Below are 21,855 nucleotides of genomic sequence, written 5' to 3'. Positions count from 1 at the left end.
ATTTTACAATCATATTAATTTTGAAGTATTTTAAAACCTAAAAAATTATAATACGTACGTACATTAGTAGTGTGTTGTATTCCTTTCACATGACTTCCATCATGTTCTTTTGTCCTCCCTTTTCTCTCTTTACACCCTCTCAGAATAAATAAAAGAAAAGGATTAAAAAACGTGACACAATAACTTCAAGGATGCCGACCAAAAAAAAAAAAAAATCAATGACGTACACAAAATCCTCAATTTAGCTTACGAGTGCGAGCCTAGTAGTCACCATCTATAGCCAAAATATCCACATGATGCAAAATGCAGTTAAAAGATCAGTAATTCATTTAACATTTAAACCAAAAAAAAAAAGATCAGTAATTCACATCATGAAGATGGACTTAAACCCATTTTAAGAAGTTAACTAAAACTAATTAATGATTTGATTGGGAGGTGTTGGAAGATGACGACATGACGTTAAGTATACACTCCAACCACTTATAAATTTCTATACTTTTCTATTTTGATACCCAAGTATATCCTCTTTGGCTTTAGAGTTTATACCAATTAAGCAAATAGTCTAAGTAATTATTTTCCTCACTGGCCATCTTTTTTCTTCTCTTTTTTCAGTTATGAAATAAAATAACAAGTTTCATTTTTAGGATGTGTATTTTTTTCATTCTTATGATTATAATATGTCTTCTTGGACATCTTTACTGTCTAAATGTAGATATCATTTTTAACCGATCCTCTTACATATTTATTCCGTTTTTTTTTTGCTCAAATTTATGCCGTTTTGTTATTATGTTAATCTAGTTTCAATAAATGTTTTTCATATATACTACGATTTTTTTCATCCGCTGGAGTAAAATGTTGTCAACTGAAATCTTAGTTGTAAGACAACCCAATTATGGCTTATTTTCCAGCCCTAATCTACTAATGACTAGAACTAGAAGAAGGGAACGGACCATCTCTACCAAATATAGTAAACAACTTCTAAGCCATCCCTAAACACGAATTAGAAGAAAACTAAAGAGAAAAGAATCTTAGTAATGACCGGGACTGATTGGGTCGTGGATAACATTGATATCAGTGCATGGCCTATCAATTGGACAGAACACTCACATATGCCAATCCCTCCTTAATTACTGGTGTTCCCTCTAATATTTTACTATATAGTTTCCCAGAGGCTCGCAAATATTATTATTATTATTTTTGAAAATTCGCAAATATTATTTACTACAACACATTATGTATCATTCGATTTTGGTAAATGACTTTCACTTTGTTAAGTTCACGTGCCTGCTTTCGACTTTTCTCTTTTTTGTTTGTTGAATACTTATCCGTGCAAAGGTGTATGTGTGTGTATTGTGAAAGTCGATCGAGCACCATCTCTCTCTAAAAATTGCTTGCAATTTATGTATCCAATATACATAACGCACACATGTGTAGACTACACTAAGACAACTCTCATTTTAACAAAGAATGTTGTTTTAATAGAAAGAAAATAAAGAAAAACTACATAGCAGTTGTTATTCATATATTTTTCGTTCCATTTCTTATAACCGATCTCTCAAAATACTACTTTTACATGAGTTTTTTTAGAAACTCACGAGTTTTAAGTTAATCATATTGTTTAAATGATATAGCCATATTTCTTTACATTATATAGTCATGTTTGTCTAAATTACAAGCCTTGTCTTTACAACATGCAACAATATAAAACTACTTAGAAAAAACCTTTCTCTCTCTTTAGTTTCAAAATCATTGTTTAAAATTAATTATCATATCTACTTGTTAAGTCACAAGACACAAGGTGTGTACTTATGTGTAGTGGCATTTTCGTTAATTTAAAATACAAGAACCCCACTTCAGGAAATTACACTTCATACAAAAAAACACTCATTTCTTTGCACCTATGCTCCTTATAAATCATAGGCCTTCCTCTCCCCCCAACACAACTTCTCACATTTCATAAAAAGTGAGACAAATTACGAGAGAACGAGAGTGATCCAAGAACATGAACCACACGATGGATGATGATCAAAACTTGGCTTTTATCTCTCAATTGTACCCCGATGTCTACACACAGATACTACCACAAGAAGGTAAATTTCAATAATTTTTTGTTTAGAATTTCTAGAAACCCCAACTTAATGGACTTTCATATAAAAGTAAAAGTGGGTTAGTTAGTCTATCCGAAAATTTCACTATTTTAAGGAATAAGGTATAGAAATTCAAGTGGGCTATCTATTTGAGTCTTTCCAAAAAAATAGAAGTTTACGACCAACACAACTATTGATATGATCTAGTGCATGTGAGCACACATCAAGAAACTAAAAAGTAAAGAAAAATCCAAAACTTTATTGGTCATGTTTCTTTTTGACAAGTATTTGTCATATTTTTTTTAGCGAATTACTCGTTTGATTTTATCTATTTTGGTTGGTAGGAGCAGTGAAGCCACCGAAGCGAAGGAGGAAGAAGAGCAAAAGAGCCGTGGCTACTGGAGACGGAAGCAACTGTTTTTTTAGGAAGAGAAAGCTTAGCGATGAGCAAGTGAACATGTTGGAGATGAGTTTTGGTGATGAGCACAAGCTTGAGTCCGAGAGGAAAGATAAACTTGCCGCGGAGCTAGGGCTCGACCCTCGTCAAGTTGCTGTTTGGTTTCAGAACCGTCGTGCACGGTGGAAGAACAAAAGGCTCGAGGAAGAGTACAACAACCTCAAAAACTCACATGAGAACGTCGTTGCTGACAAGTGCCGACTTGAGTCAGAGGTATAGTTCTTTTTTTCTCTCTTTGGTTTATAATTTTTTTTAGAAAAACTTTGAAAGTATTTAATTTTTATATTTTAAAAATAAAACATTATTAATTATTCATTTAAACAATTCGATTAATAATAAAATTGACTACAGAATACATATAGTCATATAATATAAAAATTAATAAATTTTCTATTAAAAGTTAAAAATATCATTTATTTATTTTTTAAAAGTTAAAACGTTATGTATTAAAAACGGAGAAAGTATAAAAGTACAAAACACAATAATTAAGACATCAAAGACTCGAGTTGAGAACAAAAAAAAGCGACATTTAACAGTAAATTGTCACGTTATTACACAACATAAAATACTTATATGCGTCATAATCTTGTAATAATCACTTGTGTCCTTCTCAGTGGGACTCAAAATTCTAGAGGAGATCCACTAACAAAAAAAACCTTTTACTTTTGTGATCAATTGCTTATTGATTAAATTAACGTTACATTGTTTCCTCAGCTTCTTCAGCTCAAGGAACAACTCTATGATGCAGAGAGGGAAATTCAAAGATTGGCAGAAAGAGTAGAAAGAGGCGCGAGCAACAGTCCCATTTCTTCTTCAGTTTCTGTCGAAGCTAACGAAACACCATTTTTCGGAGATTATAACGTCGGAGACGACGGTGATGACTATAACCTCTTTTATCCGGTGCCAGAAAACACCTACATAGACGGAGTAGAATGGGCAAATATATACATATAAAATTAATAGCTTAATGTAATATTTTTAATTGTATTAAGTAGTGCCCTGATTTAGGGAGTAGTATTTTTTTAAGTAAACTAGCTAGTGCCTAGTAGAATATGTAACTGCTGAATTTCTAGTGTACAAACAAATATAACGACGATGGGTTTCAGAAATTCTTGATCTTTTTATATATTTATTTAAAATGCATTGTCGTATAAATTCTTGAGAAACGTTGTTAATCGATGGATAAGAGTTTAGGAGGTCGGATAAAATATATCAATGTTGGTGAAACATTATGAGTCAAGTTTCGCAGTGTCACTCGACAACTAATGAGTAAATCCATAATGTGGTTAGCGATCATATTGGTCATTCTCACCAGTTGTCGCATGCTTAATGTGAAAATGTCGTGATAGTCATATCAAAATCGAAAGAAACCAAAGGATTACAATTATCAGCTGGTTACATGCATTAGTATATCAAGATAGAACAATCATCCAGTTTGAATGGATCCATTTAAGTGTGGGCTACTAATTTTCATGTGTTGTTGGTGACACTCATTATGGAAAATGGTTATAACGACATACGTATTCTGAAAGGCAAAATATTTTATTCCTGATTTGAGGATTCTTGATACATGCATACATCTTTTTAGTATATCCTTACAAGATATTTGATTCATGCATCTGTTTAATATTGACCGAAAATTTGTTGGTCTCATAAAGCTTAGCTAGAAACTGTGGACCCACGAAGAAATGTTTGGCGAAAAAGTGAAAGATTTGATGTAATCTGGGTAAAATAGAAAGTGAAGTGTGAAGCAAACGTAGTGTAGTGGTCTTTCCTAATTAACGACCACACAGTTCGGTCGTTCAGCGGTCGCGAAATTTGCGACTGATAACCGACGACAATTTACCGACCTCATTTGAGTAGCTTAATAGTCGTAAATAGCCGACTAATTAACGACGAAATGTTGTAGTCGTAAAATAGCGACGGAATTTAACTGGTCGCAAATCAGTCGCTAAACGGTCGGTATTCGGTCGGCATATTTAGCGACTCCGATTGTAGTCGCAAAATTCAATAGGAAAATCCATGTTTTCTTGTAGTGTGTTTGAAGTACTCGTATCTACTTTCAAGTTTTAAAACATTCACTGTATCTAGTCCTCATTCCGATGAGATTAAGAAAGTTTCTCACCTTTTTTATATGGTGATCAATCACATGATCACCTAATGGCAATGCTAATGCTCCACGATAGATAATATATTTGTTTAAGATAATGATCTGTTTGAAGTACACCGGATTTTGACATCTATGTTATAGATTTCCAAACCAATTTTTAACTTCTAACAATATGTCATTTGGATCCACTAAAATATTGTTAACTTTGCCATCGGATGAAAATGTTCTCTACATTCTAATCAGAATGTTTTAGTCACACAAACACAAAGTATTCATCTTTTAACGTTCTTAATTATGCTAGATTTTTAACTGAAAATAATTCAAATTAAAAGTATATGTTATAAACGATGTAAAGAAACAGAAATAACTGAAAATAATAAATATAGGAAAATATATTTAGTATTATAGTGAAACAGAATTGTTAACAAATGACTCATCTTTTCCTAGCATCTAACAAGACAACGAAAGAAATAAAAGTAAATAGTTCTTTGTTAATTTTACCGGAGTTATAAATGTCATCTATCTACCGGAGTAGCTTGGTCAAGGACAATGCAGCCCGTCTTGAACATTAGTTCTTTGTTAATTTGAAAATTAAATAGCATTTGATTGATAAGTTTAAGGTAAACATTATCAATTAAATAATTTTAATCAATTGAAAATAATATTTAATTATATTTGTCATTCATTTAATTATTTGTTATCAAAACAGATTTGTAAGTATTTTATGTACTTGTAGAATATTAATATTTTATTTTGTATTATCAGGTTCTAGTAGATGATTTGATGAACAAGATATGGTTGAAAACTTATGATATATAACATCATGGACAACTTCTGATAGATAAAATTTGGTGGATATCTTGGTAACCAAGAATTATGGACATTTTAATGCTATTAACTAAAAACGTGGACACACTATAAAGAGATAAAAATTATGGACAAACTAATATTGGATAGATGTGTTTTGAACGAGTGAGTTATGTATGAACGAGTTGTTTTCTCTCTCAGTCGTGATGCTTCCTCAAGGATAGCGATGGAACTAGTTGTCGACTTAGATCTAGGTTTTTCAGAGTGAGGGGCTGTCCTGAATTGGTTGAGTGTCTTTACACAGCCACAATCCATTGTCTGAGTGTAACTGATGCCCACATAACTGTGCGATATATGAAAAATCAGGAAGAGCAGAGAAAAACTAGTGTTGATGGCATAGTGTAGAAGCTCTGGAAATCGAGGATAGCAATACTAAGAAGAACTGTCCGTTAAATACAAAAGGTTTTTCTAGAAAATGAATTTGTCTAATATAGTTTTATGTGATTTAACTAATCTAACTATTTAACAACATTTGGTTGAAATTATTTGTAAAATAGAATACTACACATTGATAGTTTAAAATACCCACAATTGTTTTGTCGGAAAATATGTTATACTATTTTATTTTGCTAGCTTATATATATCCACCACACAAAAAAGAAATTGATTAAAATCTACTTCATAGTAAAATATATTAGTAAAATCAATTTAAAAAAAATGATGGTATATAGCAGTGTTTGAAATAAAATTTAACTTAGACATGATTACATGTAATTATCAGATATTTAAAAGGAACCAACAGAATAGTGTGTAACAATAAGTTTTCAATTGAAAGACTAGCAAGTATTAAAATTTGGTTGTAAATCGTTTTTTGTTTAATAAAGAGAATTACTTATTAAAAGCAAACATAGCGGTTCCGTATCTAAAAAAGTTCTATAGTAAATAATATTTATGTTTTGTTATAATAAGATTATTGATTTATGCTATATTATTTTTAAAGAGTTGAATTACCTAAAAACTAACATGTGGCATGTGTTCTGCTAGGTACTTAAAATAACTTATTTGAAAAATTATGGTTTATATTTTCTGTTTATATTTTATTTTTGTTTTCTTTCAATAATAAGATATTCATTATTCAACATAAGGAAAATGTACTATGTCTGTACATCTATATGTGTCTTTCAATAAAAGAAAACATAAGATCTAAGAAACAAACCTTTAACAAAATCTATAATGGAATCAGAAGACAAAACATATTAGGCATCTTATGGACTAAAAATTATCTCTTAGTTCGTTAGTGAAGTAGCCAGTGACTTGAATAACTGTGTTGAAATTCTTTCATGTGTTATGATTAAATCAGAAATAATGGGAACTACCAGCGTCGTGTGCGTTGGATGAATGGTGATACCGAACAAGTTCAAGATTCTAAAGATGCAACCGTTGTTGACCATCGTTTCTCTCTTGGCGAGTATGTTTTTTCAGCTTCCGAGCCAACTGGGCAGGTGGGTTTAGTACTCTAGCGAGCCACCGGTATGAATTTTCTATCATTGTAAAACCCAAACTAATCCATAACATGTAATAATGTTGTGTGTTTTCCATGCTGCAGATGAGATATTATCAGTCTGGTGGGTGGAAGCTAAATCCAAACCTTTATGAAAGAGGAAACATTTGTCTAAGCCTTCTTAATACATGGCAAGGCAGAAAAAGTGAAGTGTGGAATCCCAAATCATCTAGCATCTTTCAAGTCCTTTTATCACTCCAGGGACTGGTGTTGAATGCAAAGCCTTACTACAAGTCATTGGAAAAGCTAACTGCAAAGCTCTTCCCAGCTTTGAGTCTCTTGGGAGCTAGCGATCAATGATTGTCAAGATTACATCGACGGTGGTTACAAAGAGATGGAGAAGAGTACATCGACATCGACGGTGGGAAGTTGAAGCCAGACGAGGAACACAAACTTCACATGATAATACAGTGTGTTAGTTTCAGTGAGATTTTGTTTTCGAATAAAAAATGTTGTACCTTTGCTTTGTTTCTAGTATGTATTTGTCTCTGTTTTGAATTTGCTCTTCTTGTGATTTTGTGTGTGTTGTCAAGTTTCTATATTAGAACGTAACCTTCATCTATTTGAGTTTTGGATGACTGAATCCTCTGATTTGATCACACTCTTCTTTATATTGGATATACATGTCTAATTAAGGATACAGTTTTGGTTACATATTTTTTTCTCTAATCTACTTGTTTTTGATGTATCTTCCTCATATTTACAGGACATCCCGCCCACACCTTATCCAAACTTGTCAATCTCCATACCATTCATGTTATCGTCTATAGATTTTTTTGTTCTGTTACTCAGAATACATACCACATGTAAACTCAGAGAGAAAGTGTATTTGGTAAACTGTGTGTGTATCTCATTGATCACGTTGGATACATATACTCGACCTTCATATCTTTACAAGAGATTCTACTTTTATCTACATCTACCGTACATCTTTATCTTTCTAATACATTGTACTTAATTATCTCAACAACCTTAATAACCTGAGACTCATCTCGATCGGTTTGGTTTAGTAGACCTTACTAAACCATACCACTCTTGACACTCCCCCTCAAGTTGGTGCATGTAAGTTCCTAACGCCCAACTTGTTCATTAAATAGTGGAATGTGGAACTACCCAATGCCTTCGTCATTACGTCAGCTAGCTGCTGCATCGTCCGAACGTGTCGTAATGTTATCAGTCGATATTGCACTGCGTCTCGAACACTATGACAGTCCGACTCGATATGTTTTTCCTTTCATGGAAAACTGGATTAGTAGCTATGTATATGGCCGATTTGCTGTCGCAGAAAAGCTGCATAGGATCATTATGCTTCACTCCCATGTCCGCAAGCAGCCGCTTCAACCACTTTAGCTCACGCAAAGTCGCCGCCATTGAACTAAACTCTGCCTCCACAGAAGAGTGAGATACTGTATCTTGCTTCTTCGTCTTCCAGGAGATGGGTGAGTCTCTCAACAGTACAATAAACGCAGACAGAGACCTCCTCGTGAGAGGACATGCTGCCCAGTCGGAGTCGCAGAAGGCTCTTATGCGAAGATCACTAACTGCTTTCAACATGATTCAAACTTGCTGCTCGATATCCTTCTGTTTGTAGCCTCCAGCTTCTGGGTCAACCAACTAGGAGACCGGGAAAGATCGAGTCCCTGGCAAGATGTCAAAGGGGAGTTTGAAAAGAAAGGGTGAAGGAGCCCTCTGGTTCAGGGAACGATGGTGTATCTCCGAGGTGAGACCTATAACGCTCTATTCAATGTGTTTTACTTATTACAATTTGATCATGAAGAAGCATTTTGATGTAATTATGTTTTTTTTTAATGTAATTATGTTTTTTTTGATGTAATTATGCTTTTTTAAGAGAAGAGACCCCGGTAGCTATTATTCTGTAGGAGGCAGAAGGGAAGCCCGAAAACTTGTAAGAAAAGCCTGAAAAAACCCTAACAAAAAACATAGAAAAAAGGTTATCGTCGTATTCTAGCTGCTCGGAGTTTTAGTTCACGGAGTACATACTAGCAACAAGGGAGAGAGAGGTAGAGTAACGTTTGGATGCTTCCTTTCATATGCAGATGGTCGTTTTGTCTCTCTCTAACATGTTTGGATTGTAGGTTCTAGTAGAGCTGACGAAAGAAGTGCGTAGTCGGGGATTGTCAGGGGAGCACGGAACATGGGATAAATTTCTAAAATTTTGCGACCCAAAAAAAGCAGAGGCATATTCTTCTCCCGATTCGCGAGCCGACCCTACCTTGCTCCAGTTCTTACTTCACTCAACAAGAAAGAAGATCTGCGGGTAATAAAAACTGTTTCTTCAAATTACTTTTTTTTTGTTTTTTCTTCTTTCTAAATGTTGGCTGAATCATCTAACTTCCTTTTATTTTATTTTTTGTTTGTCCCCAGCTATTGGCTTTGCTTTTGAATCCCATCCATCCACTGGTTTGCAAATACTCATGCAAACACCCGAACGAGACAGCTGAGCAGGTGTGTCTACTCTTCTTTGTTCTTGTTTTTTTTTTTCAAATTCGTTTTCAATAACTCTCTTTATATATATATATTTGTACTTGCTGCTGCAGAGCCTAGTTCGAATGACTGTAACACATGACGAGTACCCATTCGACTTTATGATCCCCTACAACCCCAAGGACTGGGTCCTTACTGGTATCCTAGAGAACCCACCTCATTCTCCTGTACCCTTTCGCCCAAAGGTGCCTTTCGATCTTTCCAAAACCGACATGATTGCCATTTGTTGCGAGAAGGTTCTCTGTGCAAATAACACCGAAGCTGCTGTTAGAGTTGCTGCAGTTGACCGCAAGCTCAAGGTAGGTTTCTCTTCCGAATCATCATTATTTTTTTCCTCCAATCAAAATCAAAATACTGATTCATCAAACTCTAATTAGGTGGTTTTTGACAAGCTTGTCGAACCTGATCAGCCAGTTATCAACTACAGAACCAGCATTACCGGACTCGATTGTTTTACTCTTGTACAACGAAATGCTATTCCTTTGGCAGATATACAGGTAGTCTTTCCGAATATATTACACAACCTCCTATCTTTCTTTCTTTTTTTTTTGTGTTGGCCCGTCAATCAATTTCTAGTGTGTTTCCTCAGGACAAGTTGCTGGGACTATTTCATATGCAAACTATAATGGTAGGTGACCTTTTGAACAGTGATCTCAAAGGTATCAATCAATCACTAACTACTACCTCCTTCTTTTCCACCTTATTAGTAGTGTGTACTGACTTACTACTTCTACTCAATCAGCTTTGAAGATGGATCATGCAAGAGTGATCGATACCTCACTAGTGTTCAACTATGATCTCTCTGGTGGTGGTGGTGGTATCGAAAAACTTCCAAGGCCCTCTTTGGATCATCTCTGCAAGTCTGTTTTGGGATGTGAAATCAAGAAATCTCCGGGCAGATGTGTTCATAAAGCTGTAGCTACGATGAAACTTGTGCTTGCTATACTGAAGCGTGGCGCACACACCTCTGTGCCACTACCTGATGAGCGTCCTATACTGGTGCATGGCGCAAGCACCTCTGTTCAACAACCTGATGAGGTAAAGAGTGGAACCCCCTTTTTCTTTCTTATTAATTTCATCTAAATTGTCAATGGAAAAAACATAATTCTCTCTCTCATATGCAGATGTTGAAATCTGATGAGTGGGAGTGGGTAAAGATCTGATATGTAGTCGAAGGAGTGATGGTTGGTGTATTCCCATGAGCTCCACTATGACCAGCATGCATGCAAGCAAGATCTTCTATTAGGAGATACAATATTGTCATGTTTCCTTTATTTACGTTTAGGTACATTCATATTATATAGCTGAGAAAAACCATTATAGGCCGCTGAGATTGTTTAATAATACAATAATATAGCTGAGAAAAACCATTATAGGCGGCTGAGATTGTTTAATAATACAATAATCTTCATAATCCTTTTAATTTGAAAACCAAGTGGCTGACCTTGTTGACTTCTTCTCACTTGACCTTTAACTAAAAATGGTGACTCAAAGAAACCACAGAACCATAAACATAGTTACTCGTTGAGTTTGAACTCTCCACTTTTATGAGATTTGAGGAGATATGGGTTTTTGAAAGAGGAAATGTCGCTCATAGGTGCCTTCAACAGCTCCATACTGAGGAGGAGCAAAGGTCATCATCATCATAGCTTCTGTTTTTATCAAATGACCAAAAATCACCAGTAGAAGAGCTTGACATCTAATTTTAACGGAGCTCAAGTGACACTGCTGTTGATGACTTGTTGACTTTTGATAAGGCACTCATATATGATCAGGGGAACATGATTAAAGCTCTAAAAGAGGAGAACCCAACCGTTCATGGAACCAGCCTTGCCTTGAAGTAGAAACGGAAAATCGAGGAGGCACCACCCTCCTCCCAAACGTCTATTAGACACAGTCTAGGTATCTCTGAACAAAGCCAAGTATCATTCAGAACACTATGGAGTTGTTTCACCTCCCCAAAAGACAACGCATCATTCTCAAAGAAGTCACCAAAGTCTCCAAATTCTGAAAGAAGTGCCTGGATATTCATACCAACTCCTCTATCAGCATAATCATAATCATCCAATCCCAACCAAATTTGGTCATCTGCAATGCTGGAGGACCAGCTTATAAGTTTTAGTAGAGCCAAATCATGACTTATATGCTTCTTGAGTAGATGCATTAGAGACAGTACCTACTTGACCGAAAATACACTGAAAAAACATCAAGAATCTGCTAACTTCCTTGAATTCCAAGAGGCACAAGTTCTCTGAACCAGGTAAGGTAACTTATACTTTAGTATGAGGAAACATGGAGCTGCTTTATAACGGATTATAGGGATTTTTCAACACTTATTTGTTTTACCACTCTAAAAGTAATTCGAGATTTACGTGACCATTACAATCGTTTGACATAAGTGTTTAAAAGCTGCAAAGCTATGAATACATTTGTTGTTCTATTAGTCTTCATGATCGGATTCAGATTCTGGTTCAGGGCTAGTGTTTGAGATTTCTCCTTGTCGTTGGCTTGGTGATGCAACTTCATTGACTGTTGCAGCAAGAAAACTCCCAGATTCAAACAAAGAAAGTATCAACGCGTGATAGAAAGCTAGAGTTTAGAAACTAACCTGATCCCAAGATTCTGATAATCATTGATCGCACAAAACGTATCTCTCCTTGGTGTGACCTAATGACCTTGACCTGCAAATGCTGTGTGTTACATAAGGCATCTGTAAAGTAGCTCAAGAGTGTTTTGAGTTTTGAAGAAAGCAACAATGTACCATTTGCTCATATACTCCATTCACGAGTCCATCCAGTCTAACTTGGTGTCGTGTTAGGAAAGGGCGAAGGTGGTTGTTATATATTTGTTTCGCTCCCTAATCAAGAACCAATCAGTAACAGTTTGATAAAGCTTTCTCAACATATTAAATGATATGGTTACAAAGAGATAGAGAAGAGTACATCTACGGTGGGAAGTTGAAGCCAGACGAGGAACGCAAACTTCACATGATAATATAGCGGAAACCTGTAAACAAACAAGTATCAGTAACAAGAAACTCTATCAATAGTTCAATACTCTGCATATGATTTCTAGAAAGGCCATGTTTCTTGATAAAGTCCATTAGAAGAAGCAAGAAACTGCATCTCTAGTAATTAATAAAGATATTGTACATAGGTGATAGGTGAGATATCAAACGTACCAAGAGATGAGTTTGTCCGTGAACACTTCAACAAGGCTGAAAGAACCATAAGCTGCCCAGTAAGTAAGCCATTTATGTTGTTCATTCTGATCTCTATTCTCAATTGCCTTGAAAGTGGAGTATACAGGCAACCCTATGCCAACGGAACAGCTGGAGGAAAACAAATATTCAGAAAAAAACAGTAAAAAGTTACAACTAGGAAACAAAAGTTCAAGATTCCCAAACAAAGAGATTGGCTTCTTGTTCTTCAGACACTCCCAACTCAAATCCTTCCTCCAAATCAATGAAATCATACTGTAGCATAGTCTTAACAACTAAAATATGGTGAGACAGGATTTAAAAAAAACTGACCATGCTGTACGAAGTACGATGTTGGAACCAAGTGGAGAAAGCAGTACACGTAACCCTACCTGAAAGTTTCCATAGTGATCATGGGAGAATTCAAAAGACCAATCCACTATAGAATCAAAACTCAATTTCACCAAACCAGAAGATAAAATGTTATTAAAGACTTGAACTTTCAAATAATCAGACAAAGCCGCAGGCATGATGGTAATAAAAATTTTGAACTCGAACAAGACACAATAAGATGATAGAATCCACCCAAACACACATCCAATCAAGTAGAGTAATAAAGTTTTTGTCTTTAATACATACAAGCGAAAACAATCATCACATAGAGCATATATTACCTCACTGGCTAAGCCGGATCCGATAAGCGCCATGGATTGGAATATATGAAGCAGATTGACAAACTCTGTTTTTTACACACTTTCCCCTGTTCTGAATAGGGCTTATGAACGATTTGAAGACTCTAGTTTAACCAGTGTCTTGACGATATTATTACTAGCTTATTTATTTATTTAAAATTAAAGGGAAAAAGTGATAAACCGAAATTCGATTCTATATCATTGTTAAACCAAACAAGTCTATAATACGGTTATCTAAAAGCGCCACGCTGACGTGGCAACGAGTGCCCTCCCATGCCAGCACAGCACCAACTCTCCCTGTCGTTTAGCCACGTGGAACCCTCTGACCTGCGCCTTCTCCAGTAAGCACTCAGCTTGAAAGTCAGCGAACTGGCTTAGCTGGACCGGTCTCATCCCGGCGGCGCACAACATTTCCCGCCACGTCATCTGACCGGCGCTTCTCCTATTCGCCGCCGTTTCCACCGCCGCGGAGATCTTCGGACGTAACAGGAATGTTTCCACGATCTTCTTCACCAAATCTCCCGGAGGAGCGGCGGCGTCTAACGACTCCAGCACCATCGTGTAGAACTCAAAAGCGCTAACAAACTCCCGCCGGAACGAACCAGATCCTGCTGTCTCCGTACATCCTTCGCTATCCACGAAAACGACGACGTTAGGCGACACTCTTCCTAAGTTGTTCACAAACTCAGCGATTCCAATCACACGGCGGAAAATCGCCGGAGATATCAACACGACGGTTCGCTCTCCGTCCACGAACCTAATCGCCTTGAAAGATAAAATCTCGAACGTCTTCATCAGAACGAACTCTATCTGAAAACGAATTTTCATCTCCGCCGCGAATTGAGTCAAGTTCTCTTTCACCAGCCGCGTCTCGACGGCGCAATCCTCCGCCACAACCGCCGTGACTCTCAGAAACCCGCCGTTTGCTGATTTCTCAGCGATCTCTCTCATGAGCGATGCGTATTGACCACCGAACCCGATCTCGAAATCAACCACGTGGACGAACGGAGAAGACGACTGCGAGCTGAGCGAGTCGAGGATCGCTTGGTTTGCCGTGAAGTGAGAGAAGAGAGGAATCGGAGATATACCGGAAAACTCCTTAATCGCTCGGATCTTCTGAACAATATCGGACCACGAAAATAATTGATTCCGGTTAGTTCCGGTTAAAAGCGAACCGAGAGCTTCCTTGAAGTAAAACGCTGCTCTTTGTAACGGTCTACCCGCGGAAGTTTGTAAACGTTGATTGAGTTGTGATAGAACCACATGAGCGAGGTGTAACTCGTCTGATTCGATACAGTCCACGACTCGAATGAGGTCTTCGATGTAATCGAATCCTCCATTGTCAACGCTATCGAGAGAATTGAACCCGTACCCGGTTATCTGATTTGGACCGGGGTAAACATCGGATGAGTCGATATCGGGAAAGACAGGGAGATTGAAACTCGACGGTTGAAGCTGGTAAGGTGCAGAGTCATCGTCAACCTCAAGTTCTTTCATGATTGAATCCCAATCCATGGAACGCATGGCATGTTCGTCCATGGATAAGTGGTTACTGTCAGTGCTGTTGTTGGTCGTGTTTGATGGTTGGTTGTCTTGAGGAGATGAAGCTTGGAGTTTCATGGTGGTTTAATAAGAAAGGAAAGGTTTTTATTTTTATTTTTTCTTCTGTGGAAGTGTGGGAGAAAAGGAAGAAGAAGGTGGCGGGGCTTTTGAAAGGTATGATTGGTAAGCTTTATCCTTGTGGTAGTGCGTGCAATAAAGCTAACCGTGTCTAACCCGGGTTTTTGGTTTAGAGAATATAATCAAATCTAATTAAAATTGACTTGTATTTGATTCCGTTTATTTATTTTCAGTCTGGATAGGTGTTTTTAAAATCGGACAGGATTTTTGGTTTAGAGAATATAATAAAATCAAATTAAAATTGACTTGTATTTGATCCCGTTTATTTATTTTCAGTCTCGACTCTCGATTCATAATTTATAGATTAAGTCGAAGAGTATCTTAATTTTGTATATAAATAGTAGTTTGCAAGATAAATTTTCAGATGATTTTCTTATATATATGTTATGTTTTTATTATATTACAAAACTATATACTAAACATACAACTAGCAAGTTCTCCGGCTCTCTAAAGGGCTAACATACAGTTAAAGTTCCTCTACTTTAAAAAAAAAGAAAGATCGTTCGATTGAAAGAGACACAACAAGCTCCACTATGATGATGATCATCAATATGGTAAAAGTTGAAAAAGGAGAAAAATAAGTTAAAAAGGTTAATCATATATTTTCTTTCTCTGAGTGGGATTTTTTTCTTCACTTTTTCATCCTAAAATATTAGACACTTTGTAGATTTATATAACCATCATGGTTTTTTTTAAGAAAAAATCCAAAAAAAACAATCGGCTTAGTTTAAAAAAAACAAATTTAATATTTTTTTTTTTAAATAATTTTTTTGGACACGGTAAAAGTAGGGAGGAGAATAACCGGGCCTACAATCGGCTTAGTTTAGAAGTAATTTTGTCGGAGATACTGTCTATGAAGCCCATGGGCTATTTGGTATTTACCGTACAGAGATTGACTGATCATTAAGTCAGCGCGTAAGAATCACGCCCACTTACTTTGGCACCCCAAGCTGCAAGGAGGGAGGGAGGGAGAAAGAAGAGGAAGAATATGTTCTCCTCCTCACTTATTGCTTTCGTTTTCATGGGAAATGATCTTTTTCTTTTCTTCCTTTTAGTCTTACATGTACCAGAAAACTACAAAATCCATTCCCCATTCTTTTGAGTTTTGAATATACTACCAAAAATCAAAGGTTTAGTCATCCTAGCTATTCTGATACAGCGCGATCATTGCATCAATGTGTGTATACTATGAAAATCATATATTGTATGAAGCTATCACCTAGTTTATATTTAACATATATCGTGGAGAAAAGCTTCCTCTCATTAAGAAATTATACAACCTAGCTTTAATATCGTGGAGAAAAAGTTCCTCTCCTTAGTCATTATTCAACTTTTTTTAAACATAAATTCAACGTTTCTTTGTAATAAAGCATTGTCTTTTTAGTCTTTAATATCTACCCGTGTTATATAATGTAGATTTTATGCTTGTAATAGCGGCTCAATTAACATACTAAAGTTCTTTCTATGGCAGCTATCTCTTTTTATTCTTTATTGTTAAACTAATGATCAAGGCCACATTTTTGTTGCTTACATAACTATACAAGATTACGAGGCATATTCAATCTGTAATAAAAAAAACTTGTGAATGATAATTGTTCTGCTTCTGCATACTAGTATATATACTAATATATAACGTCTCCAAATAGGACAATATTACCAACATGATTAGAATTTGACAAAATAGAGACTGAATGTCATAAACAATACTTGGTAACTAAAACAAGTTATGTTTATTACACACGTGATCATATATTACAATAAATGAATGGACGATCATATCTTATATTCCCACTCTGACAAAATGCTTTTACTGATCGACCAACGGATTCTCTCGTTACCAGAATTGTGCCACTGCCAAAGGTTTCTTTCTTATTCTTTTCTTTATTGGTAATTGGTAAACAGATGAATACTGTGAATTATATCAAGTGCAATGACTCATAAATTAAGATGTTTAGAAATCTATGTGGTAGTAATGTAAGTTTTCGTGATTTCAATCTATTTATTTTTCCACGAAAGTATGAAATTTATTGACGACCAAAGTAATCATTGTCAACTTTTGCAATTTAAACTTAAAATTTTAGTTTCTGCATAGTAAAACCAGAGCTAGTTGCGTATTTTATTGATAAATTATTAGTCAAAATTAACCACTAGCCACACACAGAAAAAGTAATTTATATGCATAGCAAAGTCACATACTTATGAAGTAAGGAAATGAAGGAGAGGCCGATAATCCACGACAAACGCTTCTTCCTACGCTTAAAAGAGAGATGCTTCATCCTCACAAAAGCAACAACTCGTTTTCCTAATAGATTCTTGTTTTCTGTCATTCACAATAATAAAACGTAAAATATTTTGAAAACAATATAATATATATGCTAATTCAACAATAGAAGCAATAATGGTTAATTTACAATTGAATGATGGTGATCTTTCTGTCAAATGCTGAGTTTCAAATATTTGATCAATTGTTTTTTTGTTCGTAGAGAATATTAGGGAGATTGAATTATATATAATTACTAAATCTGTATTATAATATAGCTTAAATAAATAAAAAATCAGTATGTATTTTATCCAGATCCATCTAGATCTCGTAAAACTATGTTAATTCATTTGAAGTAGACTTGTTTTCTTTTCCTTTTGCAAATGAAACAAGGCATATATTCAGTCAGCTTTGTAAAGTGCAGTAGAAATTTTTTTCACCACTGTAAATTTAGCTGGTGTTATGAATTCGGCGTACATTAAAATAAGAAATTCAGCTAATAAAAAGATTAATATATAGTCAATAATGCACCGACTAGAAAATAAATGGAGGATGTTTTTTTTATCAAATGGAGGATGTGCTATATTGCAACATATTCTATATTACACGTTTATTATTAGTTAATATCCTTTTATCATGAGTTTTTGTTATATGTTATCATTCATTTTAGATAATCTTAATTTGTAGTTTGTACGCATATATCTTTCCTTTGGTTCTTATTTATTGTTTCTTTGTCTACGATCACAAATATGTATCTCCAAAATATAATTTGTTATCTAACATACCAATTTCAGGTTTTGCTTTGTTGCCTGTAAAAAAAGATGTTTTTAGATGGAAACGAAGTTGAGAACGTACGTTACAGTATCCAGTAATAGAAAATATGATGAGAATGACGATCTCAATTCTAATGCATGCAAGTATAGTTGGTTGCCACCCAATAAGCCTTAGAGTGCAGGCATACGTTTGGTTTTTGGCCCAAACACTAAACGATTGTGATCCATCAAACATTTTACCCTTTGAAAAACGTTACGACAAAACTTTATCTTTTGTTGGCTTTCAGCCCAACACCAATAAAGAAATGAATCACGTATGCGTTCCCTTGGACGAAGTGGCCCATGCATGGTAACACGACTTCAGTGAAAAATACAATATTTTAAACCCCTAACGCCCGACATATAATTGGTCTAGCGATACAAACTATGCCTCTCTATTGTTCATACATTATACACTACCATCAACGGTTCTTATCATCCCGATTTTTCAAATTTGAGCTTTGTATCTTAGCGGCGCGGGTAATTTAAATTGTTATCAGTGAACCGCATGCACTTGTCGACGTAGTACAAGCACGTGTACAAACAATTAAAACACGTAGTGATTGTATACCCTACAGTGTCTATTTCTCCCGTTCCCTTTATATTGTACGATTTAATACGCAGTGGATAGCATAAACATTTATTAGAAAAATTACAGAGATGACTAAGTTTACGGTATTACCACTCTTTGTTCTTCTCTTTCTTGTATTACTCTGCACCAAGTCGTGGGCTAAGTCTGAAGAGTTTGATGAGTCGTCGGACGAAGAAAACGACGTCGCTGCTGTACCGTCATGTTGCGGGTTCTCGTCGCCTCTTCTGATCAAGAAAGATCAATGGAAACCAATCTTCGGGACCCAGTTCGGACAGATCTCAACCGTTCAAATCGGCGAGGGATGCGGCGGGATGGGACCTTACAAAATACATTCCATAACGCTGGAGCCAAACGCTCTTTTGCTCCCTCTTCTTCTTCATTCAGACATGGTCTTCTTTGTCGAGTCTGGTATATAAAAACTGTTTCATTGTCATGTACGTATTTTTGTTAGTTTGGTGTACGGATAAATTTTGCGGTTTAGTTAAAAACGGATTTGTTTATTTTATATAGGAAGTGGGATTCTGAATTGGGTCGAGGCGGAAGCGACGAGTTCTGAGATAAGACGAGGGGACGTTTACAGGTTACGTCCCGGTACAGTATTCTACTTACAAAGCAAACCGATTGATATCTTTCTTGGAACCAAACTTAGGGTTTACGCAATTTTCTCAAACACCGAGGAGTGTTTACATGTAAGATATTATTATTTTATTTTAATTTTCTTCATTTATTTATTTATATTTTTTTTGGTGTATTTTTTTTTAATTTAATTTTCTTCATTTGTTTGTTTTATATTTTTCTTCTTATTGTGGATGCAGGATCCTTGCTTTGGTGCGTATTCGAGCATCACAGATCTATTGTTTGGTTTTGATGAGACCATTCTCCAGTCAGCTTTTGGGGTATGGATATATTTGCTAATATATGGTTTATACTTTGTAGTACTAGAGATGATATTAGGTCACTTGAGCTGCAAGATACAAATATGTGTATACCTTGCCTCTCAAGCTACTCTAGTAGACGCGCTTTTCCTTTGTGTTAATTGGATTCATTAGATTTAATCAGGTTCCTGAGGAAATTATTGGTCTGATGACGAACCGTACGCAGCCACCACTGATCGTGCATGACATGCTGAGCACGCCTGGTGAGGCCAACACCTACACGTGGCAGCTCCAACCGCGGTTACTCAAACTCTTTGCCGGATATGTTAGCGCAGCGGAGAACAAGAAGAAGGAGAAGAAGACAAAGAAAGCAAAGACATTCAATGTCTTCGAATCGGAACCTGACTTCCAGAGCCCTAACGGTCGTACTATAACGATTAACAGGAAGGATCTAGAAGTGTTAAGCGGCTCAATGGTTGGAGTCTCCATGGTGAATCTAACTCAAGCATCGATGATGGGACCTCACTGGAACCCATGGGCTTGTGAGATCTCAATTGTGTTGAAAGGATCAGGAATGGTTCGTGTGCTTAGGTCTTCGATTTCTTCAACATCATCATCATCAGAGTGTAAGAACATGAGGTTTAAGGTAGAGGAAGGAGATATTTTCGCAGTTCCACGGTTACATCCAATGGCTCAAATGTCTTTTATAAATGAGTCATTAGTGTTCATTGGGTTTACTACTTCAGCTAGGAACAACGAGCCACAGTTCTTAGCCGGCCAGAGATCAGCTTTGCGGTTTCTTGACCGGGAGGTACTAGCTGCGTCGTTGAATGTGAGTAGTGTGATGGTTAATGGATTGTTGGGAGCTCAGAAGGAGGCGGCTGTGTTGGGATGTCCTTATTGTGCGGAAGGAGAGTTGGAGAAGCTTAAAGTGGAGACGGAGATGAAGAAGAGGGATGATGAGAGGAAGAGAGAAGAAGAAGAGGCGAAGAAAGAAGAGGAAGAGAGGAGAAAACGAGAAGAAGAAGAAGAGAAGCAATGGCCGCCACTGCCTCAACAACCACCGGAGTAGAAGTGGTGGCAGCCTCAGCCTCGGTGGCAAGCCGGAGAAGGATGAGAGAACGCAGAGATAAAGCTTTTAATTATGTCAAGAGTGTTTAGGTTGTTGATGGTCGAAAGTTTGGTCGTTCTCTTGTTTATTTGTTAATGTATTTTGTATTGCTTTCTTCTTTTCATTACGTTTGTATTGTTTTGTGTTGTGATTTGTTTTGCTTAAATGTTTGTGCGTAGATGCGGAATGTGAAATGATTAAAAACTTATCTCTATGATATATAGTAACAAATGACTTATGTCGCATCCCATGAGTCCATGAGGGTCTATGCTCCCTTTTTAGTTTTGTCTTAAACTAGAGTCCGTGATGAATTAAATTTACTACGGGTTTTACCTACGTGACCAAATATTTTGGAAAAGTCTGGTGATTACTAGCTTTATTGAAGAAAAAACACTAAGAAAATTGTATAATCTATCCTTTATATAGTTATACATATTAAAAGAGAAGCATTACATCATTTAAACTATAACATGTGTTATCATTACAAAGATTTTTATAATCACTAGAGAATTATGTTGGTCTATCTAAATATATAATATAATTTTTAAACTAATCATAAAATAATTATTAATATACAAAAGATAGTTTTCTTCTTTCTTTAAATAAAAGTTACAAAATTACCTAATATAATTAAAATATATATTGCAATTAACGATTTCGAACAATAAAGATTTTGTAGCAATTTTTATATCCTTTATCATTTTCTTTAAATTTTATATTATTGAAATAAACTAAACAATCACATTCACCATATAATAAAAATTTATATTTTTTTGTATATGTTATATTTTTAATTTTTAAAACAATTTTAAACTACTAAAATTGTTAAAAGTCTCACATTTGAAATAAATTAAACAATCACATTCACCATCTAATAAAAATTTATATTTTCGTATATGTTATATTTTGACTTTTTAAAAACGATTTTAAACTATTAAAATTGTTAAAAATCTCACGTCGACAAGAGATCTAACGAACTGCTCACACAAAACCTAATCCCTTTTTATTTTTATTTTATTGGTGCCTATTTTCTTCTCCAAAAATAAAATACTTGACATGTATGGTCGAGCTCATTTTTAAGACATTGTTCTTTTAAATAATTATCTA

General features: G+C 35.6%; 5 protein-coding genes across 8 annotated transcripts; 3 read left to right on the top strand and 2 right to left on the bottom strand.

Annotated features, from left to right (window-relative positions):
• Nucleotides 1–1,355: 1,355 nt before the first annotated feature.
• On the top strand, nt 1,356–3,728 carry LOC106409685 (homeobox-leucine zipper protein ATHB-40). Of its 2 annotated transcripts, none has more exons than XM_048763416.1 (3): nt 1,356–2,090; nt 2,438–2,757; nt 3,259–3,728. In XM_048763416.1, exons 1-3 carry the CDS (start codon nt 2,003–2,005, stop codon nt 3,496–3,498), a joined length of 648 nt encoding a protein of 215 aa, XP_048619373.1. In that variant the 5' UTR covers nt 1,356–2,002; the 3' UTR covers nt 3,499–3,728. The 2 variants fall into 2 exon arrangements, with proteins under 2 accessions (XP_048619373.1, XP_013705721.1); XM_013850267.3 differs by having other exon boundaries at nt 1,364–2,090; nt 2,432–2,757; nt 3,259–3,688.
• Nucleotides 3,729–9,592: 5,864 nt separating this feature from the next.
• LOC106408613 (small RNA degrading nuclease 2-like) lies at nt 9,593–10,690 on the top strand. Its single transcript, XM_013849351.1, has 5 exons — nt 9,593–9,826; nt 9,905–10,024; nt 10,117–10,186; nt 10,270–10,565; nt 10,652–10,690. The coding sequence occupies exons 1-5, from the start codon at nt 9,593–9,595 to the stop codon at nt 10,688–10,690; spliced, it is 759 nt and encodes a 252-aa protein (XP_013704805.1).
• A 1,048-nt stretch (nt 10,691–11,738) lies between these two features.
• LOC106411497 (HVA22-like protein k) lies at nt 11,739–15,040 on the bottom strand. Its single transcript, NM_001316249.1, is given in 6 exon segments — nt 11,739–12,056; nt 12,136–12,208; nt 12,289–12,384; nt 12,470–12,533; nt 12,709–12,858; nt 13,060–15,040. A coding segment is annotated over 1 exon segment (1,386 nt). The 5' UTR covers nt 15,039–15,040; the 3' UTR covers nt 11,739–12,056; nt 12,136–12,208; nt 12,289–12,384; nt 12,470–12,533; nt 12,709–12,858; nt 13,060–13,652.
• Nucleotides 11,811–13,839, bottom strand: LOC111197755 (HVA22-like protein k). 2 transcript variants are annotated; one of them, XM_048763415.1, is made up of 7 exons: nt 13,401–13,839; nt 13,060–13,118; nt 12,709–12,858; nt 12,470–12,533; nt 12,289–12,384; nt 12,136–12,217; nt 11,811–12,056 (listed from the first exon to the last, which is right to left on the bottom strand). In XM_048763415.1, exons 1-7 carry the CDS (start codon nt 13,431–13,433, stop codon nt 11,968–11,970), a joined length of 573 nt encoding a protein of 190 aa, XP_048619372.1. In that variant the 5' UTR covers nt 13,434–13,839; the 3' UTR covers nt 11,811–11,967. The 2 variants fall into 2 exon arrangements, with proteins under 2 accessions (XP_048619372.1, XP_013707726.1); XM_013852272.3 differs by having other exon boundaries at nt 12,136–12,208; nt 13,401–13,668.
• Nucleotides 15,041–18,787: 3,747 nt separating the features above from the next.
• Nucleotides 18,788–20,960, top strand: LOC106407622 (vicilin-like seed storage protein At4g36700). 2 transcript variants are annotated; one of them, XM_048763414.1, is made up of 4 exons: nt 18,788–19,170; nt 19,273–19,451; nt 19,578–19,658; nt 19,864–20,960. In XM_048763414.1, the coding sequence occupies exons 1-4, from the start codon at nt 18,831–18,833 to the stop codon at nt 20,707–20,709; spliced, it is 1,446 nt and encodes a 481-aa protein (XP_048619371.1). In that variant the 5' UTR covers nt 18,788–18,830; the 3' UTR covers nt 20,710–20,960. The 2 variants fall into 2 exon arrangements, with proteins under 2 accessions (XP_048619371.1, XP_048619370.1); XM_048763413.1 differs by having other exon boundaries at nt 19,822–20,960.
• Nucleotides 20,961–21,855: the final 895 nt, after the last annotated feature.

Source organism: Brassica napus, chromosome C7, assembly GCF_020379485.1.
Source record: "Brassica napus cultivar Da-Ae chromosome C7, Da-Ae, whole genome shotgun sequence".
Lineage (NCBI taxonomy): Eukaryota > Viridiplantae > Streptophyta > Magnoliopsida > Brassicales > Brassicaceae > Brassica > Brassica napus.
This window is presented reverse-complemented; position numbering and strand designations above follow the sequence as displayed.